The sequence below is a fragment of the Diabrotica undecimpunctata genome, chromosome 1 (genome assembly GCF_040954645.1).
Source record: "Diabrotica undecimpunctata isolate CICGRU chromosome 1, icDiaUnde3, whole genome shotgun sequence".
In the NCBI taxonomy this organism is placed as follows: Eukaryota; Metazoa; Arthropoda; class Insecta; order Coleoptera; family Chrysomelidae; genus Diabrotica; species Diabrotica undecimpunctata.
Window position 1 is genome coordinate 172,826,981 of NC_092803.1, and position 20,132 is coordinate 172,847,112.

General features: G+C 33.9%; 1 protein-coding gene across 3 annotated transcripts in view; it reads left to right on the forward strand.

Annotated features, from left to right (window-relative positions):
* The window catches only part of LOC140432577 (senecionine N-oxygenase-like), a 133,003-nt gene that overhangs the window by 97,282 nt on the left and 15,589 nt on the right, over nucleotides 1-20,132 (forward strand). For 2 of the 3 annotated variants that reach the window (XM_072520575.1, XM_072520576.1), the window contains exon 2: nucleotides 10,463-10,664. In XM_072520575.1, the coding sequence (XP_072376676.1) occupies nucleotides 10,477-10,664 (188 nt within the window). In that variant the 5' untranslated portion in view covers nucleotides 10,463-10,476. Of the gene's footprint in view, nucleotides 1-1,596; nucleotides 1,723-10,462; nucleotides 10,665-20,132 lie in introns of those variants that run through there. The other variant, XM_072520574.1, reaches the window with a different exon arrangement.

Consider the following 20,132-nt stretch of genomic DNA (forward strand, 5'->3'; position numbering starts at 1 on the left):
TTTAAAAATCATATGATACACCTCAGTACGACCCTGGTTTGTTGACAGTTGGGAATATGTAAAATGAATGTATGTAGTTTACTGTACTACGATACCTATTATATACGATACGATAAATATCCTATTTTGGATTCTACGATTTATTTGACCCATATAAGATGGGGAGCAGTCTGCACAAAGAATTTCATAAACACGGTTGTTCATTTAGAATGTTGTATTTGATTGATCGTTGATCGGACAAGAGATGAAAGTTTTTCTCGGGGGTAAATATTGTCTTTATTTCTCTTGATTTAAAAATTTTATCGATTTTGTCAGTGATATCTTTGATGTAAGGAAAAAAAGCTTTCATACGACGAGGGTCTGAGTCATTTGGTTGAGATTGAGTGGGAAATTGATGTCTGTGGATGCTCCTATTGATGTGATTTTAGCGGTAACCGTTTTGGATGAGGGCTTGTTTTAAACAACAGAGCCTAGCGGGTCTACTTGCATTATCGCAAAGGTGTATTGATCTGGAGACAAGGGTATAAATGACTGAATTAATTTGTGAAGGTGGATGATGAGAATTGGCATGCAAGTAACGATTGGTATGGGTGGGTTTTCGATAAACAGAGTGATGAAAACCTTGGAATTGGTTTTTCTTTATGCTAACGTCAAGACATATTAATAAGTCTTAAAAGAAAAACTTACCGAGCGGAAACGTTGATTATAACAAGAACAGTGGAAAATATCCGTGGGCTCAAAGGGTGATTGAGCGTGCTATGTTGGGCGTTTCCATGCGCTCATCTTTCAAGATTCCAAACCGTCAGCTACGACGAAGATCAGGACTGGCTGATGCTATAGAGAGAATAATATTACTGGAGTGGAAATGGGCAACTCACGTTGCTCGACTGACAGATAACAGATGGATAAAGCAAATACTGAAATGGAGACGAGAAATGATGTCTACCGAAGCAGAGATCGTCCACCAACATATTGGACTGACGATTTACAATGCTGCCATAGGAATTGGATGCAAGAAGCACAAGATCGCAACAGATAGAAAATTATGAGGGAGATATATGTCCAGCAGTAGACAAGCGAAGATTGAATGATGATTATATAGAAAAAAGTGGAAGGCAAAATGTGTATGAGGCATAAAAAGCTATCTTGGCTACGCAATCTTAGACAATGGTGCGATATGACAGCTGAAGAGCTATTTTGCACAGAAGCTGATAGAGAAAAGTTCCAAGAACTATAAACATAATATATTTATAATGATGACAATAAGATGATAATTAGCTATAACTAGGTAGGTAGATCGAGATGTAACGCTTTAAAACTTGTTTTCTCCTCTACATGAACCAGCTTTCGATTAATATTATTGAATTAATAAATAATACAATAAAAATTTTTCCGGAATATTTTTCGTATTTTCCAGAAAAGCTGAAAAAGATAAATTTGGTGATGACCTTAAAATTATTCTATTAAGATTAAAATAAGACACATTTCTTGCATGTACCTACGCCATCAACGTTAACATTTCGTAACACCAATCATTCACTGGCCCAGCCGTCATTAATTGATAAATTACGGTAAACAAAATATCGATGGTATAAAATAAGTTTATCAATTCTTTCTGATTTAATTCTGTAGTGAATGTTGTTGAGTGTTGTAAAATATGTTTTGTGTCTCATAAAAGTGTCTTATTTTAAAATTTAAAAATCTCCTCTGGTTTCTTAAAAGGTATGTGTTAATTTAGGTAATATTCGTTATTGATAAACACTTTTTAATAATTAAAATGTACATTAATAATTTATCTAGGAAGTATTTTAGGTTATGTCGTAAAGAATACAGTAAATTTTGTTTAGGAGTCAATCGTAACTATTATTGTTATAATAGTAATTTAATAGATATTAAATTTTTAAATTAAATTATTAAATTTTTTTAATAGATATACATTTCATACTTTTTCGTACCAAATATAAAATATTTAGTTTTTGCCATACTTTGCCCCAATATCCAAAAAAGTAAATACAAAGTAACAGATCCTCTTCTCCCTCCTCAGCTTTTCCCTTTTTTACAATCAGATCGCTGTTCCTTGCTTTCTTTCGTCACTTATACCTGTCTACAGTGTCTTCTTCATTGAAACCTTTCTTTCTCAAGTACTCTGCCACAGAGTCCTTTCGTACTATTTTCTGTTTTCCTTTACCTCTCTTTCACTTAACTTCTCACAGCTTTATCCTTCGTTCCATATAGTTTTCGTCTCTACGTCTGACATGACCAAACCATTGCAGTCTTTGTTCTTGAATCTTTTTTGAGACTGTAGTTATCCCGGCTTTTCTCTAATCACGTCATTCCTAATCTTCAAGTCTTATCCAAAATCCAGCTTAACATTTTTTAGTTACCTCCATCTTCTTCTGTGCTCCCTTCAAAGACCACCGTAAACCAATGCACAACCCACCACACTGTTGTATATCTTTCCTTTTAACTCTTCACCAATTTGTCACCGATCACAAATTACCCCACTTATACGTTTCCAATTAAACCAGCCAGCCTGTATTTTGTCGGCAATTTCTCAATCTAATGTCCCACTTTCCATTGTGTAGGAGCCAATGTACTTATATTCTTCTACTCGTTCTAGTTTTTCCCTAAGCAATTTGATGCCCAAATCAGTCTTGTTCCTCCCAACCACATATACTCCGTTTTTGATCTGCTAATCTTAACTCCTTCCTCTTAAATAGCTTTTCTCCAACCCTCCAACTTTTCAACATTTCTCTGCTCTAGTCCACTAACACGATATCATCCGTAAAGAGCATTGACCAAGGAGCCTCCTCTCTTACCTTCTCTGTCAGTACATACATAACAAGATTAAACAGGTAGGGACTCAGTGAAGAACCTTAATGTAAACCAACCGTCACTGGAAAACGTTCGGTCGATCCAATACAAGTCCTTACTTTGGTTAGGTTGTAAGCTCGCCACTCATACATATCCTTCATGAGTCTTACGTACTTCTCAGGGACCCATACATCTCTCTTATACATCTCCATATCTATTGTCTAGGAAGGTAAAGATCTATAATTACTAAATAAAGCTCTCTTTTCTTCTCGTCATATTTTTCTATCAACTATCTCAAAGCAAACAAGCCATCTGTTATCCTCTTTCCTGGCATAAACCCAAACTGTTTTTCTCCTATCGATGTCTTCCTCCTTTACCTTCGCTCTACTGTTCTCTCCAAAATTTTTATTATGTGCATTAACTTTTCTCCTTTACAGTTCTGATAGTCCTGAATGTCTCCTTTATCTCTATAGAGTCACGATCTCCCTCCATGCATTGGGCATACTTTCTTCCTCATATATCTTACTCATCAGTTGCCTGGATTCATTTCGCATATTATGCGAAATGAATCCAGATATGCTCTCCTTCAAGCCATCCTGCAAGGAAAAATATTTGGAAAACGAGGTACCGGGAAGAAGAAGAACATCTTGGTTAAAGAACCTCAGAATCTGGTTCAATACAACATCTGTGCAGCATTTCCGCGCTGCTGCAGATAAGATAAAGATTGCCATGATGATCGCCAACATTCAAAACGGATAGACACATCAAGAAGAAGAATCAGTTGCCACAACATAGTAACCTCTTCCTCTTCCAATTTTCATCCTCTTTAAAGCCTTAAAACCCTTCATATAGCTTTACAGACAATCTTTCTTTAGTATTAACCAAGTATAAAGTAACAACAGATATCATCTTTTATATCATTTTCTATTGTAAAGGGTGTGTTTTTTAGAGGTATAGAACTTTGAAATGCAATAAGACAAAGATGATTTTTATAAATTGACATGAAATTGATTTTATTCGAAAGGTAATCTTTTGGCATTATAATTGAAATATGATTTCTGGCATATGAGCGTCATGGCTGGCTCTGACGTACTCTAATCTAGAGGTCCAATTTTCGATCACTTTTTCCAATATTTGTCGCTTATATCGGCAATAACGCGGCTAGTGTTGTCGTTCAAGTGCTCAATCGTTTTATGCAATCGGCGTAGACTCGCACCTTTACATATCCCCACATAAAATAGTCTAACAGTGTTAAATTGCACGATCTTGGAGGCCAATTCACGGACCGAAACGTGAAACTATTTTATTACCAAACGTTTTCTTCAATAAATCAATTGTAGCACAACCTGTGTGACATGTTGCGCCATCTTATTGAAACAACAGCTCCTGTTCATCATGGTTGTTCAATTGGGGAATGAAAAAGGCAGTAATCATGGCTCTATAGCGGTCACCATTGACTGTAACATTTTTCCCAGCATCGTTTTTGAAGAAATATGATCCAATGATTCCACCAGACCATAAAGCACACCAAACAGTCAGTTTTTCTGGATGTAATGGTCTCTCAACATACATTTGAGGATTATTTTAACTCCAAATAGGGCAGTTTTGTTTGTTGACGTAGCCATTCAACCAAAAGTGAGCTTTATCGCTGAACAAAATTCGCTTATGAAAATCGGAATCAACGGCAATCTCGTTTTGGACCCCATCACGGAATCTACGAATCTACGCCTTGCTAGGTAATGATATACATTTAATTTTTGCATGAATTGGTTTTTGTAAGCACGTAAAGGAAGATCTCTCCCCAAAATCTTCCATAAAGTGAATGGACACGTATTCAACTGCTGTACACGATGGCAGATAGACTGATTCGCGTCTTCCTGTATGCTACGCTCTACAGCAGCAACAAGTTCTTCCGTACGCACAGTACGACAAGTCTGTGGATGCATATATTATCAGTTACAGTAAACGTGGTTCAAAAACGTTCCAGTGTGAATCGAATTACTTGCTCTGATGGACTATTAGGTTGACCATAAAATGAACGAAGTGCGCGATATGTATTTTGAACAGAATAAAAATTTTCAAAATAAATTTGTACAATTTGGAAGCGTTGTTCAGGCGTCAAGTCTATTTATGCTGAAATACCAAACCCAAGTTAACATAAATCACTTAACAGCTGTCAAAATGACCAACAGTTAAAAAAGTAAAACCAACTTACATTTCTATATCTCTAAAAAAAACACCATTTATTATTATTTTCGTCTTGGATGCATCTTTCATAACTAAACAACGACGTTTGTGCATAATTCTCATTTTTTTTTAATTATGGGGTAATTATAATTATAATTTGGTGTGAAAATTTTACTTTATGAAGACCCATTAGACAATTAAATTATTAATAACAAATTTTACAAAGCTTTGTTATAAGTTTTATTTTTTATAAAGCTCAACAGGCCTTGAAGGCCGAGGGCTAAAAAGTTTACATTTTCCATTAAAATTAACTATCTAATAATCAGGCTCGGAATCTCACAAGCAAGCCTTTATGTGTGTCTGGGGAAATGTTTGACCGTTCCAATTGGAATGCCTGCTAAAAATTATTGGATTAGTTTCATAAGTATCTTATAGAAAATAAAGTAACATTATTTTTTTGGTAGCTTTTATAAGTATAAGCGTTTATAGTAAAAGTTACCGCCAATTAAGTGGGTCTGGCAGTATTTATTAATAATAATTAATAATATTTTCTAAAGCATTCGTAAAAATAAGCACTGAGACTTTAAGCCAGTGACTCCCAACATGTGGGGCGCACTTCTCTAGGGGGGCACTCTGTTACTAATTGGGGGGCATGAGCATATCAGAAAAAAAACACCAACAACATTGACTAATTTACTTTAATCATCAAAGCAAAACAAAATTCTGACAAAATGAAAAATAAAATATACATGAACACCGATATAATAGGTACACCTACAAATAGCACTGACTTAATACTAGACATAAACATATCAATACGAAATTATGAACAAGTTGAATGTATATTAGTGACTTCCTATCGAAACAGGGTATAATATTAGAAATATACCCTCTCAGTTCTTTTTCTATATTTAACTGCGATCTATATTTGGTCTTCAAAGCAGCCACCGCGAAAAATCCTGTTTCGCAAAGGTAAGATGTTAAAAACAATAATAGTATAGGGAACGCTCTGGTTTTCAGTGCAGAAAACTCGATCATTTATTCCTACTCAAAATTCAAAGAGAGATTTATTATTAAACTGTTTGTTGATTTCGATATTTGCTGTAAAGTTTATTAAGGATTCTTCTTCGGCAGTAGACAGCCTTTCGAGTGTAATTTGAAACGGATTCCTAACCCATTCGTAACTAACTATTAATTTGTAGTCGGCAAAAAAATATCTTTTAAAATTGTTTGTCAGCATCGCTAAATGATTTTCAATGGTTACAAAAACAACGTGTTTCACGTGTTGTTCTTCATCCTTGTAAGTTTTAATACATTCATTCACATTTGAACCGCTCAGAGGAAAAGTGGTATAACCGCATATAACTTAACTTTTGGTAAATACAGATTTTGCATGTTAACGAACTAAAAAATCTCAGTAATACTTACGGAGCCAGTTGTGACGGATTATTGACAAGAATTTGTTAAAATGTATATGTGATGCCGAATTACAATGATTGAAGTTCGTTGTTTCCATATAATTAGATGACAATGTTACTTCCAGAATACCATTTCACCAACAAACATTTGTGGCGAGTTTAGCAAAGAAGTGGTATAACTCAATGAGTTATACCACTTTTCCACTTAAGAGCTTGTATGACACTGTACGTTTTTTGTTTGTATTATTGATTCTATTAAAAGTGTATGCAATTTTTTTTTCAGTTTACCTTTCAGTTTAAAAATACGACAATTTTTGTAAAAGTTTATTTTATAATTTGAACAAAGAAGTTTTAAGGAAAATTACCTAACAGAAACAGAAATGAATATGGCTACTAAACAATATTAATCTTCATCTTCTTCATAGTCAGACAAAGGTCCCACATCAACAGCATCATCAACCGTTACTAAGTCAATGAAAAACTGGTGCTGAACAGGTGGAATCCACTGAAGAAGTTCTATTATATCCTTCTTCTTTGCTGCAGTAACTGGCCTGGGAGAATAATACAGTCGGTCCATTGACAAAGAGGTGCGGGGTCTTCCTTTGGCTGATTTCTTCAAATCCAAACTTTTAAATTGCTCAATATCACTCAAGGTTTCCTTGTACAAAATTACTTTGGGAGAATTGCCAAACTGTAGCCACTGAACTTGTAACCATCTAAAAGGCATTTTATCGGCGTTCACCTTTCGTTTTGTGACAGACTTTTCCAACGTTTGAGTTGACCAAAAATCATCTCGTTGCATTTTCTATACATAAAACTTGTTTTTTCTTGCATTACGTATTATTCGTATCCAATCTTGTGTCGTGTATATTAAAGTTGGTTTTGCTGTCCTTTCAATGAGCGCAAAGTCCCTATCGTTGGGCAGGAACGAATGGCCAGACTGTGATCTACTTTAGTGACACTGTTGTTAATGTTTTCAACTATAGCATTCCAAATCAGTGACAACTTTATATTTCGATTTTGGCCCGTGCATGTGTCACTGTATGCAATGATGTGTTTAGTGTCGGCACAGTGAAGTTCGATGTGTTTCATGAGGCACGAACCAATTTCTTGAGATCCGCGGGACGCAATAGTTTCATCCCATGTATACATGAACGCTTGGCCTGTTGAAGTGTGGTGAATCCCAAAGTTATACACGTACATGTTACGTTTATAATAAGCGACCGAGGTAGAGAGCTTGGGAAACCAGGGCCTTCTCGAGATCGAATGTGAAAACCACAGTATCTTCTGAATGTTTTGACAGTTCTGTTTCTTCTTGCAAAGACATTCTTGCTTTTTCAGCTTTTGGCAAATGCAGCTGGTGTTTCGTTTCCAGAGAATTTTTTTCTGGTCCATTAGGTAAAACTACAACTAAAAGTTTGTACTTATCACAACGTGCACACGTGTCCTTCCTAGGTGCGTGGAAAGACAAATTAAATTCTTTGTTGAACACGTCTCTGTAGATGTGCTCTTTAACCACTTTTTCTGGGGGCATACCTTTTTCTTCGCAGTACCGTAGATATAGATTGTAGAGTTTCCTAATGTTGAGCTCAGGGCTTAAGTATTTTCTGTTTGGGTTATGAGCCCTAGTGTAATGACTATCATATCGAGGAAATAGTTCAATATGTCCCCTAATAGCATTTAGAGCGTCATCTGATGTTTTGTTAACACACAGGTTTTTTCCACGAAGATCTTCGCCCGGAGGCTTACCCAGTTCCTCTTTTTTTAAGAGCCTTTGAAGTCTTCCGTTTGAGATATTGAAAGTATCCAAAAAGTACTTCTTACAAACTACGACACTCTCTGATTTAACATTTACAACGTACTTGTATGTTACAGATTTTGGTCCCTTTGATGCCTCGGTATGCTCATTCGGGCGGCGTTGTTGTACTGGAACTCGCTGGACAAGTCCCGAAATATAAGCATTTTGACGAGAAAAATCCCCCAAACTCCAAAAACGAGAGAACAGCCCCTTTCTGTCTAATTCACTACCAAAATTATTGCAGCGTTTTACACATCCACAAGTTGTATTCTTAAAAGTCATTGCGGGTATAACCTTGCCTTTGCTTGTCAGATACTACTTCCCAGCATTTCTCTGTGTTTTACGTTGAACTCGCTTATGATCGCCATTGTGCCGTACACACTTATTTCCGTCACTGAGTGTATTATTTTTACAAATATTATTTACACTATTCATTGTTTCTGTATACAAAAAAACAAAAAAGCAAAAAAAACACACTTTTTAGTCGTTAATCTGATGCAGTTATCGTGAATCAGGTAAAAACAATACAATACGATTAGAAGAACCTCACTGTTCACGACAGCGACAATCGTAGAACTACCGACAGCGCACGGGTCAAGCACGATGACGGGTGGGGTTATGAGTTATACCACTATTCCACAGAACGCGCGGCATTTCGTTCAAAGGAAAAATAATACACCGCTATTATCTCACTAACCTTGAATATTTGAATTATACCACTTCTCTATGGAACACATTGCACCACTAGGTACCCACAACTGGTATATCTCAAAAATTCAAATTTTGTGAATCATACCACTTTTCCTCTGAGCGGCTCATTTGCAAACATTTTTAGGTTTTTTTTTAAATTTCTGCTCCACAATTCCAATTTTTTACAAAAAGCATTAGCTTTATCTCTCGTATCCAATAATGTGTATTGGCTCCTTGAAACTGAAGATTCAAAATATTTAGTTTTTTGAATATGTCAACCAAGTAGCTCAATTTCATCAAAAAATTAAGCCTGTCGAAACATCTCAGCTTGCGGTCTATTTTCATCTTCTAGAAAAATGGCGATTTCATGTCTTAATTTAAAAACACGTTAGAATTTCCCACATGATAACCATCGTGACTCACAATAAAATAATAATGCTGAATGTACTGCACCCATGTATTTACAAAGTGCAGAAAAGATTCTAGTTTTCAAATGTCAGGAGACATTTCTTTGGAAGCCAGAGCTTCTCTGTGCATCATACAGTGTGTACATATACACATGACTTTTGTTTCACAAGCGCTTGTAGACATTGAAATTTTTCGCACATTGCACGAGTACCATCGGTGCATATGTCGACGCAATTCTTCCACTCTATTTTTGTTTCATTTATGTAGTCATTTAAGATATCAAATAATCCGAGCGATGTTGCTTTTAGTTCTATTGATTTGCAGAAAAGTAGTTCTTCTACTACTGCTATACAACTGATGCCATCACAAAATCGAACGTAGGCAATAAAATGAGCATCTTTATTGCTATCTGTTGCCTCGTCAAACTGAGTCGAAAACAGCTTGTCGAGCAACTTCCCGAGTAGATGATTCTCTACATCTTCAGCTATATCACCGATTCGATAGGCAACAGTATTATTTGATAATAGACTCCAATTTTTTGCCAAAATTATCTCCAAACACAGTTTCTACAATTTTAATTGCAGCTGGCAAAATAAGCTCTTCTCCAATAGTGTGAGACTTTTTACATTTGGTCAAATTTACAAACAGTTTTTTTTTAATGATTTCTGCAAATTGGTGTTGCCACATATCAATAAATTAACTTATTCTAGGTAATTTGGTAACTAAGGTTTTACTGTAAGTTTAACGTCAAAATACTCAAGGTACATTATTATTGCATACATATTTTGTTATTGTACGTGAGGGGGCGCGGTGGAAATAATTATGGAAAATTGGGTCGCAAATGGTAAAAGGTTGAGGAACACTGCTTTAAGCACTTTAAGACCTTTAGCACTTGGTACCTATAAATTGCCTGTCGGCCCAAGTTGCTTTATTAGTGCAGACATTTACGATAATCCGATCGTTGTCAGAAAAATCACTAATTTCTCTAGTTGTTGACTAAGTGTGATCTAAACGTAATGTATTACCATTATAATTCTAATGTATAATCCTTAAAATGTAAATTTGTGCGCCTCTGTGTGTGTGATGTTCTGAGTACTTCATTTTATATCTAGGTCATCAGACTACATTACTCTTTTAATATTCTCAGGTATTTTTGGCAAAATGAGAGTAGCTGTGATTGGAGCAGGTGCATCTGGGGTTTCTTCAGCAAAGCATATCAAGGAAAATGGATTCGAGTGTGATGTTTTTGAAATGGCAGAAGGGTTAGGGGGTACCTGGGTTTACACAGATGACGTAGGAGAGGACAAGTATGGATTTCCCGTTTATTCAGCTATGTACAAAAATTTAAGGTAAGTCACATATGAAACAAGATTAATATATTTTTTTATTTAATGATGAAAACACGTACAACAGGTATTTTATAGATGCTGTTCTTTGATCTCTTAATAATAATACAAGGTGAAATTTTGAAATTAAGTATAATTTTCTTCAAGACAATAATTAATTCATAGAATACCCGAGGTAATTGATTGAATTACATTAAAATAAATGCTCAAAATGTTCTCCACCTTGTTGTTGGCAATAACTCAGTCTCCTATAAAACTCGTCCCGAACTTTGTTTAAAGTTTGAGGTGAAATATTCCGTATTTCTGTAGTTATCCTTTCTTTGAGGTCTTCAATGCTAGTTGGTTGTGTTGCATATACTTTGTTCTTGAGATAACCCCACAGAAAAAAAATCTAAAGGCGTAAGATCTGGCGACCTAGCTACCTATTCAATAGTACCACTTCGTCCAAACCATTTATTGAAGAAGATTTCATTCAAGTAATTTCTTACTATTAAAGCATAATAGGGTGTTGCACCGTCCTGCTGGAACCAGACAGTTTCATGCCTTAGGGTCGGATCTATTGGATTGGGATATAAGTTAGCCAACTGAGGAAGAACATCGTCTCTTAGCATGCTTAAATATTTTTCCGCTGTCAAATTACCATCTACAAATATAGGACCAATAATATGATCTCCTATAATACCTGCCCAAACATCCAACTTTTGAGGATACTGAGTGTGTGTCTCACGCAACCAATGAGGATTTTCCGCTGACCAATATCTACAGTTTTGACGGTTTACCTCTCCGTTCAATGTAAATGTTGATTTATCAGAAAAAAGAATTGTGCCAAGAGCTATTTCATTTGTGTTAATTTTATCCATCAATCTTTCGCAGAAATCCATTCTATGATGTGGATCTTCTTCTGTTAGCTCCTGCACAAAAGTCAATTTATATGAATGAAGTTTTTTTTATGAAGACACCTTAGGACAGTTGTGTGACTCACATTATTTTGACGTGCAATTTGACGTGAACTTGACGTTGGACTCTCTGCGACACTTAACAAAATATCCACTTTCGCCTTATCTTCAATGAAGTTCGGTTTTCTTTTTAATGGTTTGACATGTCCAAGTTATCTGAATTGTGCATAAATTTTAGACACAGTACCTGGTGCAATATTAGGCAACTGAGGATACCTCTGATTAAATAAGTTTGCTACTTCAACTTGACTTCTAAAATTCTCCCCGTAACCGATCATCATTAAAATCTCAATTCGGTGGGTCTCAGTTAAATATTTCATTTTTATTTCTGCAAGAAATTAGCTTTTAATTAGGAATTTATTAGTTTAATGTAAAATGTCAACATACCAAGAACTGATTGATAACAATCCGCATTATTTACCGATTTAGTTTAATTAGCAGACTATCTAGACAGTTTTTACCTATTCATGACAAAAAATGTTAACACGGTTACTAAACAGAAATTTTCCCCAATATAGTGACACTTAGAGTAGAAGGGTATTGTCTGTATTTTAGCTAATTTAAAATAATACCATAACACGTGATAAATTATTAATTTCAAAATCTCACCTTGTATTATTCATTATAGACCCTACATGATATAGTTCGTTGAAATTAGGTTGTTAAGAATCTTTAAAAACATAAAAATATACAGGGTGTTTCATTAAAAATAAGGAATATGGACTATGCTAGACTTGCGTGGATCACCATGTACATTTAAATTTATGTTTAAAAAGCGTACATTTAAATTTAAAAGTTAACGTGTCTCAGAGTTTTTTATTATTTTCTATAATAAGGACACAAACAATTTTATTCCATAAGTGGTTTCCCCACTGTATGATCTACACATGTCCACCATACTGTGGATATTTGGTTCTGTTTGGACACAATGTTTTGCTCAAATTCCTCCATGAAAATATCTGTTAAGAATGAAGATAATGAAAAGCCCATGGATAATCCAAAATCGTGTTCATAAAAACCATTATATAGTAGAAAATAAGTAGTTATTGTCTGTACATAGTGCACAGAACATAATACTTAAACACTCAAAAAAATGAGCATTTGTTATCAACCTCAGGGTACAACACTACCCTCAGAATTTAATAAACCAAAACATGGCTTTTTGCCTACAAGATCGAGACATAAAACAAATCCCATATAAATACAAAATTTAACTTAAACATGACATAAGAAAACAGTTTCAAAACCTCTTATAATGAAGGTATACTTGACCATTTGCATATTTAGGAAATTTTTACAATTTTTACTTTAAACTTTTTAGATTATTATTTTATCTAATAATTACACATTATTCATATGTTACGCAAAGCTATGATAAAAAATTAGGCTTATTAAAGACTATTTTTACATTGCATTTTATTAGGAGCACGGCGCAATATATATTATTAATTGATAAGAAGTCTATTTCACCACTTGATAAAAATTATTGTTAACCCAATTATTATAACAAATTTTAATAGCGTACTTTCCCAATTTTGTATTAGTGGAAAATAAATGTACCTAAATAAATTTATTATTTATATTTTGAATAATATGTATGTTTGAAATAGACAAATATCTGAAATTTAAGTAACAACATAAAATATAACATTATGAATAATAATAAAAGAATTGAATAGATAAACACCCAAGAATTTTGTAAGATAAATTCTACAAAATTAAAAAACGAAAGGTAGAAAAATATTTTTAAACTCTGTCAGGTGATTCCATGGACATGCCTTGAAAGTCTGTTTCAATCAAATTCCGATTTTCTCTTACCTATCTTTGAAATCTGGATGTATCTGGTTTTAAAACTAGACAACTAATTTATATAGGTACAATATTGAATAAAATAATTCTGAAGAATTCTGTTAAAATAACGTGTTAAAGAAATGTAGGTACATTGCTTTAATAACAGTTTCTTCAACAAATCGTTGTGTTGGAATAACAAAGTTGTATCTGCTATTTTTATCCAAAATGAGTTATTGATAGAGTATAATAATTATAATTACAGTTTTGCATGAAGTATGAAGATACCAGCACCATCTACTCGACGATAGCCAGAATAACAGTGTTACAAAGTTCTATCTTATGCAGTTTTGCTGCCACTTAAGTTAACAAGGTTGTATGTACTGAATTACAAATAAATAATTTTAAAAAGTTCTATCTACAGCCATTGTGTGATCACATATTAATTTAGTTGAACCGTTAAACCGTTGACACGGTAATAGACACGAATATTAATTTAGTTCTAAAAATTTGTCTTTTAAAAAAGTATTTAATATTATATAGTATTTAATACTTTCAAATAATCTAAATAAAATGGGTGACAGTGGAGATAACAGGATAACCACGTAAGATTACATTTATTTTAATTTAGAAGTAGACTTTCCTAACCTATATTATTACAGAGATGCAGATGAAACCATTAATTCGTCTCTTCCCAACAATAATCTAAATAAAATGGGTGATAGTGGAGACAACAAGATAACCACGTAAGATTACATTTATTTTAATTTAGAAGTAGACCTTCCTAACCTAACCTATATTACAGAGATGCAGATGGAACCATTATTTCATCGCTTCCCAACAATGGCTTAAAGAAGACAAGAAAACGAAAAAGAAATTCATTAAAATGGAAAGTAAATAAGAGTAAAAGTAAATGCAAAGTAAGGAAATCATATAATAATGCCAGGGGTAAAGAGCTTCGAGAAAGGAAACGCACATATTATAAAAAAAATTGTTTAAATAATTGCAAATTCAATTGTGGAAAGCAAATTACCGAGGAAGATGCACAGGTTTTTAATACATACTGGAGTTTGTCTAAAACGAAAAATACATATATTTGTCAGGGGCACTACGCAAGAGCATTCACGGTGAATGTATACATTTTCGTATTTTATGCTGAGTCGTGGGGAGCAAATTCGGGTATGTAAAATACCCAACATACACGGCCCATGAAGAGGGATCCACGCCTAAGAAAGATAGGAGAGGTAAAACAAGTAGTAGATCGATATCTGATGATAAAAGAGAAGACGTTAAAACTCATATTAACTTATTTCCTATAATTGAATCTCATTATTGCCGACAAACGACTAAACGGAAGTATTTGGAAGCCAGTTTAAGTGTAGCAAAATTATACGACTTGTACTTGAAGTGGTGTGAAGAACTAGGAAAAGATCCAGTTAAATTACCCTATTACCGATTTGTGTTCAACAATGAGTTCAATTATGGTTTACGTATTCCTAAAAAGGACCGTTGTGTAACATGTGAAGACTACAAACTTAAAAGGCGTGACTTTTAACAGAAGAGGAACACCAGAAGTTTGAAGAACACATTGAAATAAAAAATAGTATGAGGCTAGAAAGAAATACTAATAGGGAAAACGGAACACCGGTTCTTAGTTTCTCAATTATGGTTTTCATATCCCTTAAAAAGGACCGTTGTTTAAAATGTGAAGACTACAAACATAAAAGTCGTGACAAACATTTGACAAAAGAGGAACACCAGAAGTTTGAAGAACATATTGAAATAAAAAATAGTATGAGGCTAGAAAGAAATACTGATAGAAAAAACGGAACACCGGTTCTTAGTTTTGATTTACAGAATGTGATAACGTGTCCAATATCGGAAGTTGGCAATTTCTTTTATTTACAAAAATCTATAAATTGACTGCATATTACTCTGTTACAAAAACTGTTTATTATGCCATATAGACAGAAAAAAAAAACAAGGAAGGACCGCCAACGTGCTGGCTAGTGCTTTTCATAAAATTTTGGATATAGTTTTGGAAGATAATAATATCACTAATCTAGTCACATAGAGTGATTCTTGTATATCTCAGAATCGTAACTCATTTATTTCATTTTCTGTTATGGAAGCAATGAGACAGCATCCGGAATTAGAAAGTCTTACAATGAAGTTTTCTACACCAGGTCATGGAGCAATTCAAGGGGTGGATAATGTGCATAGTAACATTGAAAGATTAATGGAAAAAGTGGAATTTTATTCACTACTTTCATTTATACGCAATTTGAAGTCTGTGAATAAAAGACATCTTTATATTATTTTGCAATTAAAAGATCACGATTTTAATGGCTATGAAACCTGTCCCAAAAATTTGACTTCCAAAAAAATTCCATTTGCAAAGTGATGTCAATTAAATTTACACAAAATTTAACAGAAGCAGAATATAAGGTCTCTCACTCAGAAAACATATTTACAAAAGTATCTCCATTTAAAGTATCTCTCATTCCAAACGCGGTGGTCCAAGAACCCGTGGTAGAAAAGCTTCTCGACATATAGCATTATTACTAATCGGAGAGAACAATGCCCTGTTTTCAATAATATACCAATGCTCTTACCTCCAAAAAATGAGCTCTCTAAAGATAAGGTGAAAGCAATTGAAAAAATGATGAATATGAGTCTGCTCGATTTATGAATATGAGTCTGTCCGATATTGATAAACAATATTTTCAAGCGTTTCTGAATTCTTTAAAATAAACTGTTTCATTTTCAAATATATTGTTCTGAAGCTATTTTCTAGTGGCATGTTAAAGTAATTACTATTTAAATGGGAATAAGCCACAATTAAAGGTTAAAGTACGTTTATTGACGTTTCAATTTCCACTTCGGAAATTGTTCTCAAAATAAAAACATTGTAATGTTGGTATTCAAACCAAAGCAGAGGTTGTTCATGCAAATAGATCAATAATAGAGAGTTATTGAAAGGTTTTTTTTTATGTCGTCTTGTAATAAAAGCACCTTTATTTTGACATATAGGTACGCATGCGCAGTTTAAATTAAATAAAGTGCAGATAATTTTTTTATTTGTTATCCTTATTTTGACGTAACGTGTCAAATTACGTGATAAAGAAGTCTAACTTCGCTTATATTTATAATTATACAGATACCTACTAGCTGACACAAGGATCTAGGGATCCCACCTTAAATTTTCACCTTTACCATGCGAGATGCGCTATGCACCATTGCGCAGATGATTTTAAGACTTTGACATTTCTGTTTCTCCTAACCTAACCTGTATCTTTTACCGATTAAAAAAGGAGATCAATGCTCATCATAATTATAGCCAATAAAAATAACCTTGGTCCATCCTTGGCCGTTTTCTTAGGTTGTTCAAAATTTCTATAAATATTTTGAGAACGATTTCAAAACGTCAAACTTTGGTTAGTTAAAAAATGTGATTTTCATTACAACCAATAAATTGTGGCTTAATCCCATATAAACATAATATTTAAATTAAAAAAGAAGTTTAAAAAAGTTTCATTGTAAAAGATTTTGCTATTTAGTAGTGGGAATAAAATGTAAAGAAACATACAAAAAACCAGTAGAAGTACTCAATGTTTGTCAAATAAAACAAGAAATAGGCTTTTTGAAAGAGGAAAGAAAGAATTTTGGAAATTAAGATAATATATTATGAATGATATGAAGGATAAAATTTTCTTTTAAATTAAGAATTAGTTTAAGTTTTTTATTTATGAGATTTGCTAGTCATCATTTTAATCATAATTTCGATAAGACTACATAAATGAAAGATTATAATTGGTTAATTAAATATCTAGCTTAAATCTAGTTTTCAAATAAATTGTCAATTTATTATTTCTTGAAATCACAAGCCAAAATTTTAAAATCATAATATGCGTAATGGAGCATCGCGCAGATCGCATGGTAAAGGTAAAAATTTAAGGTGGGATCCCTAGATCCAAGTCTAGCTGACCCGGCGAAATTCGTACCGCCTTACAGTCCATCTAATTTACTTACCGATGCACGTCATTATCATTGACAGAGATCGAAGTTTATACTATTAGTAGTAATATTCTATTGTTTGTCAGGCAATCTGAATAGTTTTTCTTTTTAAACAATAGTCAGCTTCTGTAAAATGTTTTGATCATACTCTCGCGGTTTCTACATTAAATTTGTCTTGCTGAAAACACTTGAAGACCCATACTTTACGCATTTGTTTGTCTCTAGGAAACCCAAAAAAACGACACTTCGAAAAAGTTTTACTTTTTTATTATAATTGTTTAAACAACCCACCACAGCACAATACATTATGGCAACCAAATAATTAGTCTTCTTTATAAAGTAACTACAGGTAGTCGAGAGGAAGTTGAGTACGATAAATAAATTAGGTGATATTAACACATTAAACTGAATGTTTTCACCACAAAATTTATATAACAATATAATATACAAAATTTTTACTATATCAATGAGTAAATAAAAATATCGTTCACTACGTTTTGAAGCACACAGGATAGCAACAGATAGAGCATTTAACTTGGTATGATTAAAGTTGTCTCGGGCTTACATCACAGGTGTGCGAGAGAGATGCAAGAACATGCGCGTTGACTTATCTTGTTAGTTATAGTATCATGGATTACAGTTACAGTGTGTTCCGAACAAATGTTCTTCATAAAAACGCTTTATAATGCATGTATACAAATTAAATGAAACCTATTATTGTTTATTTCTTTAAGTTAACATTAATAGAAATCTTTATATATTATTTCTACGCGTATATAATAAAATATGTCTATTAGTGGCTGTAATGCCAGTGTACTCGGCAAAGTGATTCTAAAAAAGAACACACCTACCGCCTAAAAATTTCGTGTTGGTATCATGTGACCTCACGGTCTATGACGCGGATGACGTGCAACGGTAAGTAAATTAGATGACGTATAGAATTAAATAATGTGTCTAAAAAGTTCAAATGAAACCAAAAGAAAACACTAAAACATATTATGCATGAAAAAAGTTAAATCAATTTAATACTTTCTGAAAAAAATATTTTTTTTTTCGTTAAATACATAAGTATACAACGATGACTGTTTTCCGACAGGCGAATAATTGTTCATGCGCTAAACATGCAAACTCTAAGTTAATTTCGCAAACTTCCAACAGTTGGCTTTGTGATTTGTTTATTATTATTGCAGAAGCCAAAAGCACGAGAAATTGTAAACGTTTAAAATCAAATGGTACCTTCGTTGAAACCATCAGTATACGCGGGATCAAGACATCCTCTCCTTTGTATTTTGATGACATTATTTATTTGCCTTTTTACAGTCAGTTTTATTCCATTGCACATTCGAGTTTTATTAATGTTACGCAGCATAATGACAACTGATACTTTGAATTGTAAATTGTTAGGTGTAAGTACAGCTCATTCCAATGAATTCAAAAACTCTGTAGGGTAGTTGACTACGGCATTCTAATTTATAACTATGTCAACTTATTTAAATGAAAACAACTTTCATGGAAGAAAATTCAGAGTTGTATATTTAACCGAATATACATATGAAATTTCATAAAAATCGTTCAATCCGTTTCGGAAATGTATGGCAATTTTTCGGAGATGTATGTATGTTGACTCGAAGTTTCGCCCTTGGTCGGAGTGAATTTTCAAAGGAACACCAAATCGGCTAAAGAATTCTTTAACAAGTACCTCTGCAACGGTAGTAGCTTCTTGATTTGGTATCGCATAGGCCTCAGTCCATTCCTTGAAATAATCCATGGCTACCAGGATATATTTATTTCCATCATTCGTCTCTTGAAGTGGACCTGCAATGTCGATTGCTACTCTTTCCATAGGACTACTAACATTGTACTGTTTCATGGGTGCCCTCTTTTTACCAACTGGACCATTACTGGTTGCACACAGTTCACATTTCCAGCACAATCTTCTTACATCATCTTTACAGTTCACCAAATAGAACCGTTCTAGAACCTTAGGCAGAGTCTTCGTAATACCAAAGTGTCCAGTTAATGCACCGCCATGCAACTGACGTAATACTTCTGACACTTTACTTTTAGGTACAATTAACTGAAGCTTAGATTCTATACCATCATCGTTCTCAAAGGTTCTATACAGAATATCATCTTTTAGCACTAGGCAATTCCATTGGCTCCAGTAACACGTGACTTCTGGACTACATGCACTTATGTCTTGCCAAGAAGGTCTTTCAGTTCGACGCATCCAATCCAATACTCTTTTTATACATGGATCATCTGCTTGAGCGTCTTGTAGCTGTAGAGGTTGCCATTGATCATTAATGACGGTGGTTCGTCTCACGGGCCAAAGTCGTTCTCCTAATTTAAGACAGAGGTTACAATTTGCACTGCATGGCCGTCTTGACTGAGCATCACCATTTAAATGACTTTTTCCAGCCCGGTGTTCGATCTGTTATAGCTTTCTGACTATTGTATTGAATTTACGGCGAATTTGACCTACGTCGCCACCATTCCAACATCTGGTTTCGCTTCTCTTCGGCATCGTATTACGAACTACTTTCCGTACGATTTCTTTCAGACGTTTATCGTTTTGTTGGACGCTCTCTTCAGAGGTTCGTACTCGATAGCTCCGTGAAGCTTGACTAGCTGTTTCGTATTCTAAGGCAATGACGAGCGCTTCATCTAAAACTTTCGGTCTTGCTAGTCTTACAGCTTTCTGTAGTTC